We start from the raw sequence: 22,565 nt of genomic DNA, 5'->3' as shown, positions 1-22,565 counted from the left end.
GACAAGGACATTCCCTTAAAAGAAGGATGTGGTGTTGCTGTGAGATAAAAGAGAAGTCTTCCACTTAGGATACCAGGCAATGAATGGCTTATTCCAAATACAGGCAATATCTACACTTCTTGTTCTCCTCTGTAAAAACAATCTTGCATTTAAGAAGCCAAGTGACAGCTAGCATTTGGATTTATTTTTTTTATAGAAGCAGGCTTTCATGTCACACTAAACTCTTCTTCAGAAGTGAGGGAGGGAGGCCTTTCTTTTTTGTTGTTGACTAGCCAGGGAACAAGGAAGGTGGAACAAATCTTGCGAGTTTTTTCAGCCTCGGATAGCAATCCAAGAATTCCAGTGTGAAATCCTAGACATTGATAGATAATGAGGGTCTCTAGGGCATGAAAGAGATAAGAAACCAGAAAAGGAGAACCCCCCCTTCCTCCTGGCTCTGTTGCTGAAGTAGGTCCAGATAAGGGGGGAAGGAATGAGAATATTCCTCAATATTTGCAGAAATAAATGTGTGGTGCTTGTGTGTTGTATTTGTTTTATATATCCAAGCTCCTTCCAACCACAAAGCAGCTCACTGGGTAAGCCTAGGTTCCTCATTAATGTTCCTTTGTCCAGCCTACCTCACCGGGTTGTTTTGAGGAAAGGAATCACACTTCAGAATCTTCCCCCAGGAGGAAGGAGTGACCAAATTCTGTGGACCAGTCCAGAGGCAGTTGCAGGTAGCTTGCAAATGCCGCCCCGCTTCTCAACACACAGAAGCTAGGGCTTCATCCATGAATAAAGCCTATACACTAAGCCACCATTTCAGAGCATTTTACAAAACAGCCGTTGTTACTTGCAAGACACAGCAACTGAATGAATGCACTCTCTGTACCTTGTAGAACTGCTCACATGATCAAAAGTGAACATGGTGTTCTTCCTGCATGCATTTTCACTGGGTAATCACTGTATGTACTGAATTATATGTGAACATCATGATTTTTGTCATTCTGTTTATTGATTTTCTGACATTTCCTCCTCCTCCCAGGTTAACCCCTCCCCCAATGTATTAGGGAACCAGAGTAATTATTAATGTCGAGTAATGGGATTATTAAACCAAATAACCAAAGCATGAAAATACAAAATCTTGTATAATACTTTTTAATGTCATAAAAAGAGATGACACTATAGCAGAGCAACAGTTAGTCCCTGCTCCAGAGACCTCCCTCCCTTTTTTTGGTACTTCACATCCCTCAGATAAAGGGCAAAATGAACAACAACCATCAGCAAAATGAACTCTGTTTTCTATTTTGGCACTTTGCTGATATTTACTTGTCAGCTGATGCCTTCTTGCACTGTTTCACAATGGCTGAAATCCTGTTGCTTAGTCTAGTAAATCTGACTAGGCATTCCACTGATTCAAATTAAGACTACTCTAGTTGCAATTTACTACGCTAAGCAACAATATTCCAGCCAACCTGAACTAGAAAACCATCCCCTTCTCCTTTCCCAGAATGACAGTGTTTCATCTCCTCTCTTCAGGTCCAGTGCAGTCTTCCAAGCACTTGCGAGGCACCAGAGGTGAAATTTTAATCGAGTCAGGAAAGCAGAGCCGCTTCGTCCTCTGCCTCCTCAAAGACTGCTACTCCACAGCGTCCCTCCGAGATATAAACAATGCCTTCAACCTCTCCCCCACCCTTGCTGGGCTTTTGGAAATGAACTTCCAGAGCTTCACGCATCAAGTCTTCCTCCAAGACATCTGGAATTCCTGACAGGAGGACACACTGAGCGCAGACTGAAGGGTGGACCTAAGATGGGGAGAAAAGAGGGCAGAGGCAGGTGGAGGGAGGCCTTTATAAAACCAGACCACAACTTGGGAACGTTGCTAAGGACTCCCCCGCTCCATGCCAGCATAGACTCTGAGAGCTGTGGTCTAAATAGTTTTTTCCTCCAAACTCCAGTCAAGACAGCAAACCCCAACGGCAAACAGAGTTAGAATTCTAACAAGATACCAGATCCCCAGAGTCACACACTTGCCAGATGCTTCATCATTTGCTTCCCAAGGGAAAATCCAATACACAGAGAAGGGAAAGGGATAAACATGCATGCACACACACACACCCTTCAGAGACCAATGAGCTACTCATTGGAAACAATGTAGGGTTCCTCCCCCTGCCTTCAGCTGGTGTTCGCATATCCCAGCAGAGTTTAATCATTCCTTAGATGAAAAAAAGGAGGTGTTTAATTTCTTTGCCAGAGAGGGGTGCAACAGGTGTCAGTGTGTCTTTCCCCTCACCTGTAGGTTGGTGAGTTGCCCACTTATATAGTGGGAGACTTTCATCTTACAGTTCTTCTCCTTTCCAATGGGTACCTCAAATTGGCCTTTTTGGACAAGCCGTTCAACCACTGGAAAAGTCAAGATAAAGAACCTTATTCAAAATGTGTGACTGAGACATACTCCCTGGTCACAGATGACGATTTCCAAACTCCCCGAGCTTCCCTCAACCACTAGGAATAGCAATTCTGGGAAATGCTGTTTTTCAAAAATAAAACAAAAATCAAGTTTTCTAACCTTTGTCAAAAATCCAGTGTGTATTGCATCTCCCTGTTAGTTTCTTTTTTTTAAACTGCAATCCTTGGAACACTCCACCTCCTGTGTTCTTTGTTTTCTGCATGGCAGGGGCTAAAATCTTGTTGTGCAGTTTACACGAATGGCTTAACTTTTGGAAGCTTATTGCCATCTGTACGCATTACCTGTTGCATAGTGAAATGTCCAAATCAGCATGCAACTGATAACATTTATGGACATTTCTTAATTTACAATCACTTACTTCCAAAAAGTTATATTATTTGTGTAAATGTGCAACAGGATTTCAGCTAATGTTTCCTTCTTTATTGTGTTTTCTTACCCATTCTTTTCTTAATGACTGGGATTGTGAGAATAATAGTCAAACATGTCCAAATAGGAACTAAGTTGGGGAAAGCTGCATTAGATGACTTGGAACTAGCTCTTCACAAAACACCTCTTCTGTAAAAAAACAGTCTGTCAACTGAATTTTCAAAGCCTTTTTAAGAAGGGCAATGGTGAGATTGTGAGAGAAGTTTATAAAATGGATGAGGGGCTGGAATGTGAATCAAGAAACTTTAATTCATTAATTTTAGGAAATAGATGACGTGTACAAGACAGCTGTCATCGACATGAAACTAAGACTGCAGATGGACATTGTTGCCCTGCAAGAGATGAGATTTCCAGACATATTCCAGAGAGAATGTAGTAACCGAAGAGGCACTAAATAACATTGAAGAGTTGGACAGCGAACTAACTTTAGCAGAAATAAAAGTGGCCTTGGATTCCCTCAGCTCTGGCACCTGGGAAGGATAACAAAACCAGGGAGCTGGACAGGGGACAGATTGGATTTGTCTTCAGTGTGGAAGGGATTGTCACTCTCGAATTGGCCTTCTCAGACACACTAGACACTGTTCTAAGTCTTCCATACAGAGCATGTTACCATAGTCTGTCAAGACTGAAGGATGCCTAATCTAATTCATTAAATATAGAAATGTAAGGACTACATTTCGTAAAACTCTGGTATCGGGATGTCTTTTGTTCTACAGGGTGATCAAACTGGATTAAGCACTATTAAGAAATACTGTAGTCCATCAACAGCATAAAGGGATGAGTAGCAAAATGTTTCAGCCTAACAAGAAAGAAGTTCAGTTGTCATGACTCAACTTCCAGATAACCTCACCTGGATGACTGAGAATCTTCACAGATATAAACCTACCAAAAATGTATTTTTGTTAACAATTCATCTTGTTATTCAAAGTATTTGATGGTGGTTTGATTTTGAATGGACAATGATGACTCAGCTTTGCAAAAGACCTACTCCTGGTGGCAATTAAAAATAATTTAATTTTCTTGACATGGAGCAAGATAGTAGTTCTATATTTCTGGACTCTCATTAGTGCTCTGGCTATGGGGACCGTACCTATGAAAACTATTTTGACGAGTGCCTTTACCAAGATCTGTACAACACTGACCACAACTGTAGTGTTACACTCTCAGAAAAAGGTATAAGTTGTGTCTACCACTACTCCCATTCTGTCTTCATGTGCTTCTTGAAAGTGAGGGTAACTTGGCAGTTAAAACACTAAATTAGATGGAGCACTGACCAAATTCAAGAGCTGCTTACTTGAGCTCGCTCTATCTGAATTTTTTTAAAGTGTTTTCTCACCTACCTACTCAGCTTGAGTGCAGAATAACCAACTTCTTTCATCCCCAAAGAGAGGAAGGTTATCTGTTGGGATATCACTGAGTGAAAGTCCCACCAAGGTAGTGGCACAGGATTGCCCTACAAAGAGAAGGTTGGGGAGGGGGTTCTTTGTGGAGCTCACCACTTGTGCAATGACAATCCCAACAAGAGGCCAATACCATGTTACTAGGTTGGCAGGACTTTCTGTTCACTGGAAGATCAACAGGGTACTGGACATGGGCTATAACTTCCAGAATCTACTGGGAGATCTACCCAGGGGCCAAGAAAGGATGCAAAAGCAATAGTTCCACAAATAACTTTCCAAAGTTCTGTCCCTGCACTGCCTCATACCTCCGTCCTCCACAAAGGTCAGGGTCACATGGCCAGAGTTGGGCAACCACTCCACACGCTCCACCTCGCCGCCCTTGTTCTGCCGTTTGCTGAAAAACAGCTCAACCTTGTCGAGCAGGTGCTCCTCAGGCACCACCGAGACAGGCAACCCAGACACCAAGATCTGCCTGGGACTTCGTTCCATAGAGACCTGCAGAGTGGGGTCGGAGGAGGAAGCGCATGAAAAGGAATAAACCTCGGAAAAGACAATCCTGATGGTCACACCACCGTCTAGCTGGAGAACAAAGATCCAGGGACCTCAGAATTTGAAGCAACATTATAGCCTGCAATTCCTAGAATTCCGTAGCCAAAATGTCCCACCATCAAAGCACAAGACCAAAGGAGTGTTAATCATCCAGTATTAGGCCAAGTGCTGGCCAACGGCCACATATTAGGCCTCTAGTATGATCACAGGTACATGTTTGTGCTGCATGTGTGTGCAAAACAGTGTCATACTAAACAATGTGCCTTCCATGGTTGTGATTTTAGAAGAGGCAGCCATGTTATTTTATTTATTTATTTATTTATTTATTTATTTATTTATTTTATACCCCACCTATCTGGTTGATATGACCACTCTAGGTGTTAGTCTGTGCTAGCATGCCAGGCAAAATAAAATAAAATAAAAACAATGTGGTACCTTAAAGATTGACTGCTATATTTTAATATAAAGACTATATTGCAGTTGGTCTTTAAGGTGCTACTTTTTTTTTGTTTTATTATTTTAATTTTTTTTGCCTGATTTACTAAACACAGAATTCAGCAGCTTGCTGCCCCTGACAAGAGACTGTCCCTGCCAACATCCACATGTATATTCAAGAACTTTTCACATAATCCCAGCTGTACAATCTCCCAGCTCTTATGAAAGGTTTACCTACATCTGTTTTACATTCATAACTATCAAAGCTAGATGTAGTTGGGAGGGGAGGCAAAGGGCTACATGACCTTGGGGCAGGGCCAGCTGGCAGTTCTACAGCTCAGAAAAGTTATTTTAATTACCACAACTTTTCCGATCTTCAAACTTCTTCTACCATAAAGAGGGCTATAGGTCGAAACTCATCCCTCATGAAATCCCAGATGCCAGAGTTGAATGGATCTAAGAGAGAGATTTCTATGCAGTATAAATTATGCAAAATGAGCAGCTAAATGCCCATTTGCATTTCTTGGTCACAGATTAATGCAGAGGTTGATGCAGGATTTACATATTCCTCTTCACTACATACCATCCTGCTTACAGAGAAAACAACTCTAATGATATCAGCAGGATAAAAATCCATCCCACCCCAAACGTACAGTGTATCTTAGGATCTGGTGAAAGAGGTTGTTGGACCCACCTCCAAAGATGTAGGCAATATTAAGGTCACTGGTTCAGCTTTTACCCAGATATAGCTGTAGTCATCCAGCTGAACCCGATGCCGTCCCATTTCAATGATCCGGGAGGCAACTGACAGGGAGGAAAGAGATCCAATTACAGTTGTGCCCCACTGGACGATTACCCCGCTCTACGACGAATCCGCATTACGTTGACTTCTTAAGGTCTTTTTCTATACTGAAAAGGGGCAAATCTTAGTTTCACTAGCCCAAAGGTGGGCAACTGTAGCAAGTTCACAGGCCAGTTTTCCTTCCAGGGCTATCAGGATTGGGAGCACAGAAACTGCAAAAAGGAGGGAAATGAAATGAAATCTAGAAGTGGCTTGAAGTCCACTGAGTATTTGGAAAAATCAGAATTCAGGAGGGGGCGTTAAATGGTGTGGAGGGGCTATGATCTATTTGGCTTCTGGACCTATTTGGAAAAAAGAAGAGCAGAGGAAGAGGCTGGGGACCTCAGAGGCAGCCTTGGGGACAAATGTGGCCTCAGGGCCGTATATGGCCCATCCCTGCACTAGGCCTTCTGTGTATCATTAAGAGCTGCCTGCCAGCAACTAGGGCTGCTGGGAGTTGTGGGCCAAAATCATCTGAGGGGCTAACAGTTGCCCAGTCTTGCTCCAGCAGAAGGCTGGACAGAGCATTCTGGTTTGTCTGTTTCTGAATGTTTCACAGCTGATGGGCACTACTGCTGGGCCTACCAAGTGTGTGGATTTCAACCAGACATGGCTGCCCCTACCCTCTGGACTCTCAAAAGTGATGACAGCTGATCCTCCAGGAATGGGGCATCGGATGTGTGGCAGTACTGTCAGCATATCAGACAAAGTTCCCTCTTTCTCTTCTTCCTCGACGCTGCCTTTAAACACCATGCTCCTCTCAGGAAGGGCAGCTGGCACCTAGAGGTGGGGAACAGAAGGTTGACAGAGAATGGGGTTTTCTTGCAGAAATGGATTTTTATTTCAAAATATGCATCTAGAATCCTGAGACTACCCTACAAAGGATCTCTCCCAGCCTACCTTACACTCACAGCTTGGAGAGCTTCCTTTTTTTGGGGGACAACAGTTGACAAAAACTCAAAGACAGAACAGCCAGTCAGCATTCTAGAAGGTGTAATCCAAATAAGGATTGTTCCCAAGCTCTGGTTACAAGTTCCACAACTTTGACATACAATGTTTTCTGTCTTATTGATAACAAACAGGCACAGGCATCTATGGTTGTTGTTTTACAGCAAAGAGTGTGATTGACAGGGTAGGCTGAGCCTCTGGCATCTCTGTCTCTAATTTAAGCAGTGTATGGCTCTTCCTAGTCAGAGAAAGTTCAAGAGGTGAGATTTGCGGTTTCAGACAAAAGATTCTCTTTTTAAGAAGGTGGTTTATGGACAAAAACTATAAACATCAGAAGAACGACCTGCCCTCATACTAAGCTGCCCACTCTGTGTGATTAGCACTAAAGGCCTTACTTGTGTGACAATCTGCAAGAACAATTAGGCTGGCAGAGATGAGGGATAGAGCCTTCTCTGTGGTCATATCTCTCCTCAATAATGGAACACTCTTCCGACTGATGTCTGTCAGAGATCACCCCTATAGGCCTTTTGGTGTAAAGACTCAGATATTGCTTTAGTCTGCAATTATCCAAGTACAGTGGTGCCCCAGCTAGACGCTTACCCCAGTAAATGACGAAATTGCTTGATTACTTTTTTGCGATCGCTATTGCGATTGCAAAAAAATGGTTCCTATGGGGGAAATCCGCTTTACGTTGATTAGATCCTTGCTTCGCGAGCCGTTTGTTCGCAAAACGATGTTTTTTCCGGCTCCGCAAAATGGCTTCCCTTTGCAAAATGGCTTCCCTCCCTCCACAAAATGGCTGTTTTCCAGACAGAAGCTTTGGAAGACAGTGATTTTAAACAGCTGATTGGCGGTTCTCTATGGGCGATCTTCGCTGGACAAGGAGGTATTTCCCCACTGGAACACATTAACCTGTTTTCAATGCATTCCAATGGGTTTCCCCCCCGCATGACGATTTCACTGTACAGCAATTCTAACGGAACAGATTATCATCATGCGGGGCATCACTGTAGTTTTAATTCAACCTGTTATTTCCACTTAGCTGAGTGGATAGCTCAGTGGTTTAGGTATCAGTCTGAGGAACCAGACATTGGGAGTTTGATTCCTCACCGTGTCTCCTCAGAGAAGTGCCAGCCCTTGGCAAGCTGCAAAATCCCAGGATACCCCCAGAACATGGGAATGATAAACTACTTTTGTCTATTCTGTAACTGGAAAACTCTGGAAAGGATCACGATAAGTCAGAACTGACTTGATGGGATGCTGTAACTACTACTATTACTACTTCCCTTTACTATGTTTTGTGACCTATAACGAAAAATATTTACTTTGCAGTACCTTTTGCAGTTCTTTCTGGGCAGCATAAAGCCTGTTCATCTTTTCTAACTTACTCTCCAGTGCCTGCTTTTCTTGTGCCAACTGGTCTCTTTTGATCATCTCTTCCTGCAGGGGGAGAAAAAGGCATGTAAATCAACAAAAACAACAGGGGCTCTGCAGTGGCAGGCAAACCACAGAACTTCTCTTTCTCAAGATCCCAGCCCTGTGCTTTGTGGCACCATATCTCAGTTTAGATGAGCACTTACTCATTATTTATATACAAATCTCTGACAGGAGGGTAAGATATCAATGTCTGAAAAGGCAAAAGCTTTACAGAACTGGGGCTCACCAATGCTCCTGTTTGCAACTCAAGAGACCTTATAAAAGAATGGAAAAGAACAGACAGAAAGACATGCTTGGATGTAGAGATGACTCATGTATTTTAGCAAGAATTGATTTACTTTGGGGAAACTCAGTAAATACCTCTACCGCAAAGACAACCAAATACCATATTCAGGGGCTTTGTTTCAATGCTAGAAATATTTGCTTATACTATGCTGTTGTGTGTTTTCTGTATAATCTAAAGCTTTAAAAAAAACTACTTTGTGCAATATCTTTCTAGAATCCCCCCTAGCTGAGAACTGTAATTCAAAAGAGGAACTTTTTCAAGCTCTACTGCAATTAGACTATGCAAGTCCTGGAACTGTCTGCATAGGAAACTAGACTTCTCCTGCACAGTTGCAACAAAAAGCTTGGGTGTTTTGGTGGAAATGAGAGGAAGACATCAAAACATGGCATGAGGTCCTGAGGAGAATTCTCAGTTGTTAAAGGACTGCAGCTTCAGCAGCCTACTTAATTTTCCATAGCCCTCTGCCTCACAGTGACTTGCAGCAGCAAAATAATTACACAAAATAAGCACTTGGGTCTGGTTTGTCTAGAACAGACTAATTTATACCAAGTTGCAAAATCCAGCAGTTCACAGACAGAATTTGCTGTGACGAATTTGTCTTGCTTTAATATAAGAATATGGAAACCCCCTCCCTTAAAATTTTTTAATACCTGCAAAGCCAGCTCATAGGCCTTGGTCTCGTCTGGAACTTCACCAAGTCTTCTGTGAAGAAGCTCAACCTCTTTTTGGAGTGCGGATGCCTCTTGTTCACATTTTTCTTTCTTTGCTTGTAGTGACAACGAATCCATCTCCAGAGCTCTGGCCATGTCCTGGAGGCAAGGAGACAACCACAGGTCCATAAGCCTTTCACCACCTATGACTTAATTTGGAACACTGGGGTAGGAAACCAGAGAAGCTTGTAAAAGCAGGATCAACCTCAAGGGATGTGCAGTGTCCCTCAGTCATTTTTCAACATCCAAAAACAGGCCCTACATGTACAGTGGTGCCCCGAATAGCGGGTTAATCCGTTCCGGATTAACCCTCGCTATGGGAAACATCGCTCAACGAAACGAAAAAACCCATTGAAACGCATTAAACTTGGTTTAATCCGTTCCAATGGGCCCCGAAACTCACTGTTGAGCGATGCTTCCCTATGGCTGGCAGCCATTTTCGCGCCCTCCCCTCGCTTAGCGAGGGCGCGAAAACGCTGCATGCGGCTATTTTGGGGCTTCCGGCGGCCATTTTGGAGCTGCCGAACAGCTGATCCGCTTACCGACCTTCGCTATGCGATTTTCGGCCATAGAGGCCATCGCTTTGCGATCGCATTAGCGATCGCAAAAACGTCCTCGCTATGCGGATTTGTCGTTCTACAGTGCGCTCGCTAAGTGAGGCACCACTGTACAGGATTAAGAGGGCTTTGAGAAAAAGGGCATCCCAAATTAGAAAGTAGGAATATGGGGAGTTGCCTTCTACTAAGTCAGTCCTTGCTCTTACCTGTGCCAGTATGGATGACACTAACCAGCAGCAAGTCTCCAGGGTCTGAGGTAGGTTTATTTCCAGGCCCTATCTAGAAATGCAGAAGGAAAACTGGGGCTCTTCTGCATGCAATGGATGCTGTCCCTAAACATCACAAACATGAACAATGGCCACTATTCCCAGAGAGGAGTACCTGATACTTCTTGAGTTCCCATGAGGTTGCCTCTGTCGCCGTTCCCTGGGATCCACTTGGTGGGATGTTCTCCCAGGGTATTTGGATGAAGGAATCCTACGGAACAAAAACAAACTGGCAAACCAAGGCTCCATACCACCACTAGGTTCTGGAGGTGTCCACCCAGGAGTGGAATTGCAAAGAAAAGGGGAAATCTGGACCAGGGTGTGGGAGGCTGCTCTGGAACCACCACCTGCTCTCCTTCCCCTTCCATAAGGAAGGTGACTAACTGAGGCAGTGTTTGACCATCAGTTGCCTGCAAGGGCTTACCTCGTCTGACTCCATCAAGCTGAGACACCTGAAAAACAAAACAGAAGGACTACATATACAAAGCACTATAAAAGAGACTCCAATTTCACATGGGGAAACCCAATATTATTTCTGAAAAACAGACCTGTGTATAAAACTACACAATTTGTTGTCTTTCAGGCAGCTTACCGAAACATAACACATTTATACTGGTTGCTGAAACCCTAATTGTTTAACCACTGAAGCTTCTCTTTAGTCGCTCTACTACATCCCACCATTTTCCCATGCAGGGACTAGAAACTTGCCTTAAGAAAAAACATTCTAATCTTAAAAATAATGGACCTCCAACCTGGCCGATCACTCCCCACACTAAAGACCCTTCTGGACTTCCACTGTTTTAAGCCGCCTCACTTTAATATTCTTGAGAGAAAGAGAGGTAGGGGAAAGCGATCACCATCAAAGAGAGGAGACTCCACAGAAACGAAAACGATGGGTTGCCGTGGGAAGGAGACACAGTGCAGGCCTTCCCTTTGCAAAAGTAAGAGATGCCACAAACAACCGTTTTCGGGTTGTTGTTTTTTTAAGTGTTTGAGGTTTTTTCCCCCGCTCATCATTTGGGGAACTGAGCCCGTGCAAGGGGGACATGTAGGCAGGTCACTGAATTTCCTCAGTCGTTCAGCCGTAACTATACAGATACTCCGGTTTCAGGAGAGGAAGCTGAAACTACATGAGCCCAAATTAGCGGTAAGGAAATGGGTAACGGATCTCCTTTAAGCATATCTTTGCAGACGTTCGAAATCCGCCCCACAGGGACAAGGGCAAGCAAGAACCTGCTCCGGAGGGGCTACTTTCTGCATTTAACCCCAATCTCACCTCCGTCGCCGCGCAGTTGTGTTTTTTTACCTCGCGTTCTTCGTCCGCTCTTCCCTCCGGCTTTGCTTCCACTTTCGATTCTCGCCCGTTACGCTTCCCTCCCAGCCGCCACGCCCCAAATCGGATCCGCTTCCCCCCCCCTTCTTCTCCGGAGCCGTTCTCTCCCCACGCCTGCGGCCACGTGAGCGTTTGAGCCGGAGTTCCCGAAATCCCGGATCAAATTACAGTATTCGAAGTCTTTCCAGTTGCGGGAGGGCAACACGGCCAGTCTTTGCCCCCATCTGAACTGTATCTTGTTGCTGCCCAAGACAGCCGCTAAGGTTAGGCCCGGCTCCCCTCTACTGAGCACGGCCAGAATGAATACTGTACTTCAGAGCCTGGACGCAGGATTTAAATAGTATGGAAGACGTCTAGAGCGCACCCGTCCAACATTTACCTTTTGCACTTAATACACAATACGGAATGATATTGAGGTGCTTCCCTTCCAAATCTATTTTTAAAAGTTCTCCAGATATGGATTTTATTCACATCAACATAAGGGAAATATATTTAGCTTGCAATTAAGAGCATTGCTCCAAAACTCCATCAAACCGACTTACAGGGCTTTCAATATAAGTGAAAATTTTAAGGTTTTACGTTTCACCCCTCCAAACAAGAATATTCCAGGAAGTAATAACAAAACACAGCCCTACATTCCAATCCTCAAGAACAGAGATACCAAGAAGTGGTTACAGGACCATTGCTCTAATTTCACATATGAGCAAAGCGATGCTCAAGGTATTTCAAGAAAGGCTTTTACCTTGAATCCATATTCAAGCTGGATTCCAAAAATGAAGAGACATTTGAGATCATATTGCCAATATTTGCAGGCTACTGGAGTGCACCAAAGAATTTCAGAAATAGATCAGTCAATTTTTTTAGACTACAGCAAGGCCTTAGACTGTGTGGATCATAAGTTATAGATTGTTCTAAAAGAAATGGGTGTTCTTCAGCAGTTGATTTTCCTGATGCTTAATCTATTTTGGGGACAAGAAATTACTGTTAGGACAGAACATGGACAGAAAATGTTTTCTACAGCCAAAGACAAGGGTGCATTTTATCCCCGCCCCGCCTTCTCAATCTGTACACAGAATATAACATAAAGAAAGCTGGACTAGCTTCAGGAGCAAAAATTGGTGGAGGAAACATCAATAATTTAAGATATGCACATGACATATCTTACTGGCAGAAAGCAGCAACAATTTGTAAAAACTTCTGATGAAAGAGAAAGAAAATGCCAAGGCAGGCCTGCAACTGAACATTAAGAGTAAAATCATGACTTCAGAAGAGCAACACAACTTTAATATCAACAATTAAGATCTTGTATGGGTGTGAAAGTTGGACAGTAAAGAAAGCCGGTAGGAAAAAATGGATTCATTTGAAATATGGTGCTGGAGTAGAGCTTTGCAGATACCCTGAGCTGCCAAAAAGACAAACAAGTGGATCTGAGATAAAATCAAATCTGAACTTTCTCTAGAGGTAAAAATGATTTAATTGAGGCTATCATACTATGGTCATACCCTGAGAAGGCAAAATTCCCAAGGAAAAACAATGCTGGGAAGAGTTGAGGGCAGCAGGAAAAGAGGAAGATCAAGTATGAGATGGATTGACTCCATCAAAGAACCACAGCCATGAGTTTACAAGAGCTGAGCAGGGCTGCTGAGGATGGGATATTTTGGAAATCACTTATTCATAGTGTCACCACAGGTCAGAGGCAACTTGATGGTACATAACAACAAAGTACTTTAGTCTTCCAGTGAATCACCAAAAAATCCCACTCCTGGGTCCCAAAGTTTTATCTGCTGTAATATCCCCTTGTGTTTAATTAGCCATTTTTAGCCCCCACCATTCCAACTAATTTATAAGACAGGAATTTGACTCTTAAGGAATTTGAGAAATGGGCTTTTGAACAATATTTATTGGAGCAGCTACATGCAGTTTAGAATCTGAGCTTCTGGAAGAACCACTTATTCTTGCCTGTCTTGTATCTGAAAGAGAGAACAAACATATCTCATTAATAGTTTTGCAAATGCACAAGTAAACACAAATCCAGGAAGGTTGTTTATTTCATCAAATATCACCCTCATTTCCCAAGGTATGAGTGCGATAACATTAATTAAACACATTTTCCAAAAATACTCCAAAACAGTTTGCAGGGCTGGTATGTGATAAACCTGCCATCTCCTTTTTCCCAAAGTTAGAAGGCCATTTCCAATTGCCATTTGCATCAAATGGAATGCATTTTTTTCTGTGAGATATTTGTACAGAAACCCAAAGTAACCCCTATTTTGTTGTTTCACATTTTGCAATAGAGCCCCTTGATTGTGCTGTCAATCTAATTAAAACAAAAGCTCCCTTAATGTACGGAGGTTAGATGGCGAAGCATACCCATTGTTAAGTTTATTTACATTTTGCATTTTCTGCAAGGAGCTGTCAGAATGCTTTTGGTGCCTGTACAGCTCGCATAACTTGCTGGAGATAACTGGCAAAGTACTGGGCTGCGTTTCAGTTAACCAGGTGCATCACATGCCTGTTTACACACCAACTGTGCAACCGAGATGTAGTCTGGCTCCTTGTCAGTTAGCATGGCAAGCTATACAAACATCAAAAGGATTCTGGCTGTTATGCTGTGAGTGGTTCATAAAATACTTTCTAACAAGAACAACTGCAACTGATAATCATCAGAACAACTTGAATACAGTTCATTTACATAAAAACTTTAAAGGAGTACAGTGGGGTCTCTACTTAAGAACTTAATCCGTATTGGAAGGTGGTCCTCAAGTGGAAAAGTTCTTATGTAGAATCTGCATTTCCCATAGGAATGCATTGAAAACCATTTAATCCGTATCTGCTCTTTTCTGTCCATAGAAACTAATGGGAAGCTGCTATTCCGCCTTCTGCCACTAGAGGGGGATATTTTTTTCTTTTTTTCTTAGGTCAGGGAACAGTGTTAAAAGCACTTCTGACGAAGCTAATTTTGAAGCAATGGACTGAAAACCAATTAATCCGTTCTGGCTGTTTTTTTGTTATGTAGAGGTGCGTTTGTACACTGAAGCATTAGTTCCCATAGGAACTAATGCAAAGCTGGTTAATACGTACTCTACCACTAGGGGGAGAATTTTTTAAACCTAAGATGACCTAAGGTTAAAAAAAGAGCAGGAAAGGTTTTTTTTCCTGTTCTTATCTAGGATTTCTGTTCTCAAGTAGAAGCAAAATTTAGCAAACGGAGCTGTTCTTAAGTAGAATTGTTCTTAAGTAGGGACATTCTTAAGTAGAGACCCCACTGTATGACACATACCAATAGTCCAATTAATATCCAAACAGCCAAAAAAAAAATAACATTGGGAAAAGGAAAATAAAATAAATACCCAGAAAGAAAAACAGACAGCCCACCTTTAGATGAAGGAAAAAAACTCCTTTCACGAGGATCCCATGCCCAGCTTACAAGCAGGAACCCTGAGGTTAAAGGTCCCACTATCTCACAGCCCAATTTGCCTCACATATTAGCACACACCTTAATGCCTATTGGAATAAAGATCTAACCTTACAGGGCATTACTAAGAAACCCAAGAAGGGGTATATTTTCTTCAAGACTCACCTTTCTTCAAATTTCACTTTGGCCTCTCGCCGTGCTTTACGTTTCAGCGCAGGGTCCCTGAACACATCCTTGTTGACAATGGTTTTGTCCAGGGGAATATCAACAGAATACCTGAGCAAAGACACAATTAGAGGAGGTGAGTTATCAACCTGGCTGTATTTCAGCCCAGCTGTCTAGATTCCCCCTTCCCCATCCGCGCACATCTGTGATTTAAAACATAAGAAAAAGATATGGGGGGAAAACCCTGTTCTTTTTATTGATGAAACAGAGGCAGGCTTTCACTCTACTCACACTTCTTCCCTCACCTGGTTGGCATCAAGTGATTGTAATTGTACACCTTCACAAAGGATTTGATCTTGGAGCGCTTAGCAATCTTCTTCTTGCCCATACTGGCTGTCACCTTGCGTGGGTAGCGATCAATGCCAGCAACCAGGGCATGGCTGTATGGTCGGTCTGAAGTACCATCATCAATGTTCTGTAACAATGAATGTATGCAAAGGATGAGGCACTATGGAAAGTCTGACATCGCAATTTTTAACAGTGGTTACTCTACTGATTGTACTTTTTAAAAAAAAATCATCTGGATTTCCATTCTGACAATTAAATACTGACTTTGTGCTAACAATAGAGTTTTAAGGCCAAACTGTTATTTGGCAAAAAGGCTGACCAATTAAATCAAAAGTCTAGAGTAACCTGTTTGGACTCTTACTACCCAGAATCCTTTTGTGTAGCTAAAGGCTTAATTTTGGAGATCAATTTAAAAATATCCTTAGATAGCACCCACTGCATATTGAGTTGCAAAACTCAGTATGAAGCACATGTCTACAAAAATTTCTTAGCAGCAATTCACTTCTAAACATTATGCTACTATAACTAGGCAAGAGGACTATGGCCGTTGTTTTCCCAACCCATTTTTTATCTATAATTCCCTTATTACCACCCATTTTGAGTCCAACTGTGTCAGCATTTGTCCATAAAGTTTATTTTTAGGAATGATGGATAAAGTAAAGATCCATATTTCACTCATGGTATCATCAAAGACCATTTCATACTGACTGTATAACCACTGCAAATTATAAACCAAATTCCTGGACTGTTTACTGTGAAGCATCTGAACTATTCATTTTAAATATATTCTGGAACTGCAAAACATAAGAAGCTAAAAAAAACAGATTAGATTAAGACTGTATGGAACATTAAGTAGCCCCTTGAAGTCAACTGGGACTTAATTCAGACATGCCTGAATTCATACTGAATTTAATGGATTGCTCTTTAAAAGACACAGCATAGACCCAACCCAAATAAAGACAAGGGCATTATTTCAAAAGACAATTCCAAGTGCTTAGTTTGACACATAAATCTCTAAACTGCTGATATTTATATATTGTCCTGAAGTTTTTTGAATTTGTTTTTGATCTGTTCTTAAAAGCTTCAACTAAATTTAAGTAATAACTACCTCAAATAAAATATAATCCAGAATATAATGTCAGATGTTTTTCACTTCTCTGAATTCAAAATATAAAGCAAATTACTACTACATTAATATCACATCAATCAGCAGGGAAAAGGCCCTCTTCCTTTACCAGCGATGTCTTGCCCATCTACACCAAAAGCATTCTTTCCATGATGCACATCTCACCTTGACAATAACTGCTTTACGGCCCGAGTAACGTCCAGCCAGCACAAGAACCACCTTCCCAGGTTTCATAAACTTGCCCATCTCTGAAAAGAAGAAAAATTTGCCACTTAAACATATTATCACAGCCCCCCCAAAAAAGTAGCATTCTTCTGCTTCAAAGAGTAAGTTTACCTATACCTGGGGCATGTATAAGTATTTGGGAAAATTATGTTTTTAGGACTACAACTCCCAGAAATGTTATGGGTATGTATAACAAGTACTTGGGGAAGCTATATTTAAAAAGAAGCAACTATCAGAATCCCCAAGCAGTGCTTTGGGAGTATTAGCCCAACAAATATTTTCCCAAGTTCTGAGATCAGTATGTCCCTACAATCTGAAGAGGCTTCCATCTCACAGCAACAGCAGCTACGACCTCAAGGAACACAAAAAAATAAATGTTCTGATTTGGAGGCGGTGTAGCAAAATGGTGATTTTAAGGCTAGAATTTTGGGAAATCCAGACTGTACTTTTCACTAAGTTTGCCATGTGATCCATCGGTCACTTTCTCTCAGCCTGACATAACTCACAACTTGTTATAGGCTGGTTGTAGGAATAAAGTGGGGAGGACTGCACTCAAAAAAAAGAAAGAGCAGAAAATAAATGTTAGAAAAAAATGTTATGAAGGGCATCCCCAACTGTGGCAACTAGTCTCGAACCCATCTTTCCCCAAACCCGTCCAAGACCAAAGATGACAAGTAAGAGGCGAGCGAGGGTACGAGGATCCACACGATGCACCCGCTTCTGTGTTTTAAGAGGGCCCAGATGGGGCGAAGGGCTTTTCCCCCGTCCCAGCTTTTCAAAACGCCCCCGCCTCCAGGACAGCACAACAGGGATGAAAAGGAAGGAGAAAGACGAGGGAAAGCGCCCCTCCCTCACTCCTTCGCAACCCCTGAGAGAAGTCTTTTTTTAAAATTTCCATTTCGTGCAGAAACAGCCCCGTCCCAAAGGAACGAGATGCCCGGCCGCTTCTCCAGCGGCTCTGCGCCATCACCGTCGCTGCCACATCTCCCATCCCAGTACACCCGAACTGCACCTACCCGCTGGCCTCTTTCCCAAGCTGGCTTTCCAGCCGGCTTGAGAGGATGGCAACGGATAAACTGCGCTCCCCTTTCCCTCAAAAACTTACCGGAGCTTCAACGTCTATGGCGTCCAGACCGGAAAAGGAAAGGCAGGCTCCTTCCGCTTACCTTTCACCCGGCCTACCGGCTCGGACTGCGCATGCGTACTGCTGAAGGCATTAATGGCCCTATATCAATACTGTATAGACATTCGCGCTCTTGTTTTTTGGGAGGACTACAGTACTGTACAGTATACGACATTTTCCCTCAACCTCTCCCTCCCCCAAATACTCAATGGAGAAATCTCAAAGCCTCGAAAGGTTACCTGGACACTGCAGCTCCAAACTTCCCCAGCCAATACAGTATAGCGATTATGTGGGCAGGGGATTCTGGGAGTTGTGGGGCAAGAATGGTAAAGCTTCCAAACTCTGCCTGTATCCAACGAAAAAGACAGTCATCCTTTGTTTTAAATAAAATTATGTAAAAAGCCTCTGCCCGCTGGTTGTTGGGACTCTGGAAATTCCCAGCCAGAAAAGCAACATTTCCAAATTTTGAGAAAGCCAGAATTTAATTTCATGTTTGGGCAACAGCTAACTCTTCCTGCACACACACGGATAGAAGCAACCATACTCAACTGTTCTGTTAGAAATCTTATGTTGTATGTGGCTGTTCTTATTTAAAAATAATATATGGCAGAATGCCAAGTTATGCAGTCCTAGACATTTGGATGAAACTGAGTGCTGCATTTGTGAGGGATGCTGACTGTTACCACAACTTCTTAATGTTGGCTAATATCTTTTGCCTTGTAGTTTCTACTACTGTAAATTGCATGCCCATTAATCTTCCTCTTCCTATAATTCTTTGGTCTCACAACTCACTTCACCTTGTTGTGATGATTGTCTGCTCCTTCCATATGGGCACACTGACTAAGGAATTCTGCAAACAAAGCTATACCTGTGGCTTCCAGAGCCACAACATCATGCTCTCTTCTTTATGCTACTGCTAGTTTGAGAAGGAAGCAAGAGAATTTTTGATAATTCATTGTAATACTATGCTCCCTAGTTGTCATATCATTGTTAGCATCAGGGAAGGCTTGCAGTGAGTTAGATATCATGAAGCCAGAATCTGGCACTGAAGGCTTTAACCAGTGCCACATAAAACATGTTACCAACATGACAGCGTGCACAATAATTGGCAAGGAGTGAGAATAAAGACAGATTAGAAATGTACAAGTGTACGAAGATTAACAGAAAATAGGATTTAGCTGTAGTACAATGAAGGCAAGGCTCCAGTGGTGGAGTGGGGGAGACACTCAGCAGACTGGAAGTAAACATGAGGACCTATTCACGAAGAGAGTGTACCTTCCCACTTTTGATGACACACACTAGGGAAGTGTATGAAACACGTCATTACAGCCCAAATCCGAATACACACACCAGAAGAAACAAATCACAATGGGAAACTAAATAACCAGTTTAACTAATATCTTCTTCTGTTAGGTCAGGAAACAGCATAAAAAATACAATTCATAGTGGTTCATTGTGACACATAAGCATACATTTTCCAAAAATACTCCAAAACAGTTTGCAAGGCTGGTATGTGATAAACCTGCCATATCCTTTTTCCCAAAGTTAGAAGGCCATTTCCAATTGCTATTTGCATCAAATGCAATGCATTTTTGTCTGTGAGATATTTGTACAGAAACCCAAAGTAACCCCTATTTTGTTGTTTCACATTTTGCACTAGAGCCCCTTGATTGTGCTGTCAATCTAGGATTCAGGCATTAAAACAATATGTAAACAATCAGTGCGATCCCAATTCCATACTGAGGTAATATATTTGTACAGTAGGCCAACAAAAAAAGTATGCAGATACACATAAAAATGCAGCTTCAAATATAAACAGTAGTTTTAACAGGTGTGCAATGTTATGTTTGAACCAATGGCACACACAGATTCACTGAAGGCTGGGAAGTGAGAAACATTAGGGGCTCTGTCTTAAAAAGGTATGTTTCCCACAGCAAACTGTAAATGGCACCCATCCAGTTTGAGCACATGGGCTTTTTGATAGAAAACAAAGAATTACAAATAGATATTGTACATAGTGGAGTTAATTTTAAGTGTTGGATTGGGTAAAGGAAGTCAGTGGAGTCAAATTATGCAAATTTGGCTATTTTGCCTGATGATCTCCAGTCTTTGGCTGCATAAACTGTGTGTAGATTGCACTGAATAGCTAAATCCAGCATTCACAAACAAAAGAAACTATTGTCATGTTGCACAAAATACATACAAAACTGTACGTTAATGCCATACATTTATGTCTATGCAAAAGCCTGCCTCATTTATTTATCAGTGTTTTTTTCTAGGTGTATTTTGCTCAGAAAAAGCCATCAGAGTGACTCTTACTTTTAAATATTAAAAACATTTAAAAACATTTAAAATGTTAAAACATTTAAAAACATTGCAAAGAGAGAGCCCCGTGATGCAGTGGTTAAACTGCAGTACTGCAGTCAAGCCTCTGCTCACAACCAGTTTGATTCAGATGGGTTGAGGCAACTGGCTCAAGTTTGATTAATCCTTCCAAGGTCTGTAAAATGAGTACTCAGTTTGCTGGGAGGCAAGTTGTTGTTTACATATTTCTGTTTTAAATCACCTAGAGAGTGCTCTAACACAATGGGGCGGTATATAAATTGAAACAGCAACAACAAAACTGTGGTGATAAACAATCTTGAAAATCAGAGTTTTGAAATCATAGATTTTTCTTAAAACTTAATCTGTATAAAAACTAAAGAGAGAAGGTATTATCTTAATCATATAGGTTTAACAGAACATCTATAAATAGGTGCTGCAAACACTTTTACTTTCAGAAACTTAGTAACTAGTCACTTAACAAGTAGAGCCCATAACCTGACCCGACCAGATAGGCGGGATATAAATTAAATAAATAATAACAAAATGTCAACGTGGACAGCATCATATTCATGCCACCTCTCTTCAGTGTTTTCCCTTCCTCTCCCCCAAAAATGAGCATTCCACTTGCCATTGAGTACTAGGCTACTTTTACGTCCCCTTCTTTGGTTTGGGTTTTGTTTTTACTTCTGCAAGCCATTACCTTTGCGGAGTACATACCATGAAAAACAGTATCAACTTCTGGCACAGCTGAGTTCTCTGCTGTAACGGTGGCAGTAATTGATCACAGTCTCAGTTGACACCTCTCTAGCCTCTTGCATAAACCCTACCTCTACAGTGGTGCCTCGCTTAGCGATTGCTTCGTTTGACGAGGTATTTGCTTAACGATGGGGTTTTAAAAAGAATTTTCCACATCGTTTAACGATGTTTCTTATGGGTGATTTTCGCTTAGCGATTTCAGGACCATGCTTCGTATAGCGAATGCATTTTGGGTCCCGTTTCGCTTAACGATGTCCGTTTTTGCAATTTAAAAAGTGTCTTAAAATGTTCAAAAACTGTTTTAAATGCTTGTAATCGTTAGTGCATCTTCTAAAATGTGTGCAAACTTAATTTGGCTTTGTTCTGACTCTTCGTTAATTTTTGTTGAATTTCCCCCCATTGAAATGCATTGAACCTAAGTTTGACAGCTGTCAAACGGGCACTTCAATGCATTCCAATGGGGGAGAAAAAATTCACCAAAACTTAACGAAGACTCAGAACAAAGCCAAATTAAGTTTTCACATGTTTTACAAGGTGCTCCAATGAATCCAAGCATTTAAAACAGTTTCTAAGTCTTTGTTAATTTTTGGTGGATTTTTTTCTCCCCCATTGGAATGCATTGAAGTGCCCGTTTAACAGCTGTCAAACTTGGGTTCAATGCATTTCAATGGGGGGGGGAATTCACCAAAAATTAACGAAGAGTCAGAAGAAAGCCAAATTAAGTTTGCACACATTTTAGAAGGTACACTAATGATTCCAAGCATTTAAAACAGTTTTCGAACATTTTAAGACACTTTAAAAATAGCGAAAATGGACATCGCAAAACCACTGAAATGCATTGAATAGGCTTCAATGCATTCCAATGGGGGAAACATTGTATCGCTTAGCGATGTTTCCTATGGCGATTTTCGCTTAAGGACAGCAATCCGTTCCTATTGGAATGGATTATCCGTTTTTCAATGCATCTCTATGGGAAAAGGTGTTTCGCTTAGCGATGGTTTCCCATAGCGCTGTTTTTTTTTTGAACCAATTAAAATCATTAAGCGAGGCACCACTGTATTTTTAAACCCATTTCTTCACCTTGGCATCTAGTGTATGTGTGTTTTGGTAACTACAGTTATTTGAACAAAGCTGCATGTTGTTGTTTTCTACTACTTTTAAGTTTCACAAAGGACTAGTGCAAAATAGTGATCTTCTAATGTTACCTTCTCTTTTGACATTTTGGGAGTCACTGACAAAGTGATGTAAGGTAAACAGTTCCTGCTGCTAGTGACATGACCTGTGTAGAACAATCCCATAATCAAAAGCACACTGAAAACTCATCCACACAAGACCACAAAATACTTCCTTACCACAGCATTTGTGAGATTTTGTTGTATGTTCCCAAAAGAAATGCAGCAAATTAAGTTGTATTCTGCACAAAGTCAGATGGCTTTTTAAGGTAT

The 22,565-nt window shown here is 41.8% G+C and overlaps 2 protein-coding genes across 5 annotated transcripts; both read right to left on the bottom strand.

The window, feature by feature from the left end:
- Positions 1-1,121: 1,121 nt before the first annotated feature.
- Positions 1,122-11,984, bottom strand: IFI35 (interferon induced protein 35). 3 transcript variants are annotated; one of them, XM_078377762.1, is made up of 10 exons: positions 11,581-11,984; positions 10,729-10,756; positions 10,420-10,515; positions 9,422-9,580; positions 8,384-8,488; positions 6,724-6,880; positions 5,954-6,063; positions 4,581-4,770; positions 2,273-2,382; positions 1,122-1,784 (listed from the first exon to the last, which is right to left on the bottom strand). In XM_078377762.1, exons 2-10 carry the CDS (start codon positions 10,741-10,743, stop codon positions 1,575-1,577), a joined length of 1,152 nt encoding a protein of 383 aa, XP_078233888.1. In that variant the 5' UTR covers positions 10,744-10,756; positions 11,581-11,984; the 3' UTR covers positions 1,122-1,574. The 3 variants fall into 3 exon arrangements, with proteins under 3 accessions (XP_078233888.1, XP_020651732.3, XP_072860184.2); XM_020796073.3 differs by having other exon boundaries at positions 11,611-11,982; XM_073004083.2 differs by having other exon boundaries at positions 11,162-11,586.
- Positions 11,985-13,522: 1,538 nt separating this feature from the next.
- On the bottom strand, positions 13,523-18,143 carry RPL27 (ribosomal protein L27). 2 transcript variants are annotated; one of them, XM_073004084.2, is made up of 5 exons: positions 18,022-18,143; positions 16,857-16,939; positions 15,523-15,692; positions 15,218-15,328; positions 13,523-13,607 (listed from the first exon to the last, which is right to left on the bottom strand). In XM_073004084.2, exons 2-5 carry the CDS (start codon positions 16,935-16,937, stop codon positions 13,559-13,561), a joined length of 411 nt encoding a protein of 136 aa, XP_072860185.1. In that variant the 5' UTR covers positions 16,938-16,939; positions 18,022-18,143; the 3' UTR covers positions 13,523-13,558. The 2 variants fall into 2 exon arrangements, with proteins under 2 accessions (XP_072860185.1, XP_072860186.1); XM_073004085.2 differs by having other exon boundaries at positions 17,933-18,085.
- Positions 18,144-22,565: the final 4,422 nt, after the last annotated feature.

The sequence above is a fragment of the Pogona vitticeps genome, chromosome 6 (genome assembly GCF_051106095.1).
Source record: "Pogona vitticeps strain Pit_001003342236 chromosome 6, PviZW2.1, whole genome shotgun sequence".
Classification (NCBI taxonomy): domain Eukaryota; kingdom Metazoa; phylum Chordata; class Lepidosauria; order Squamata; family Agamidae; genus Pogona; species Pogona vitticeps.
This window is presented reverse-complemented; position numbering and strand designations above follow the sequence as displayed.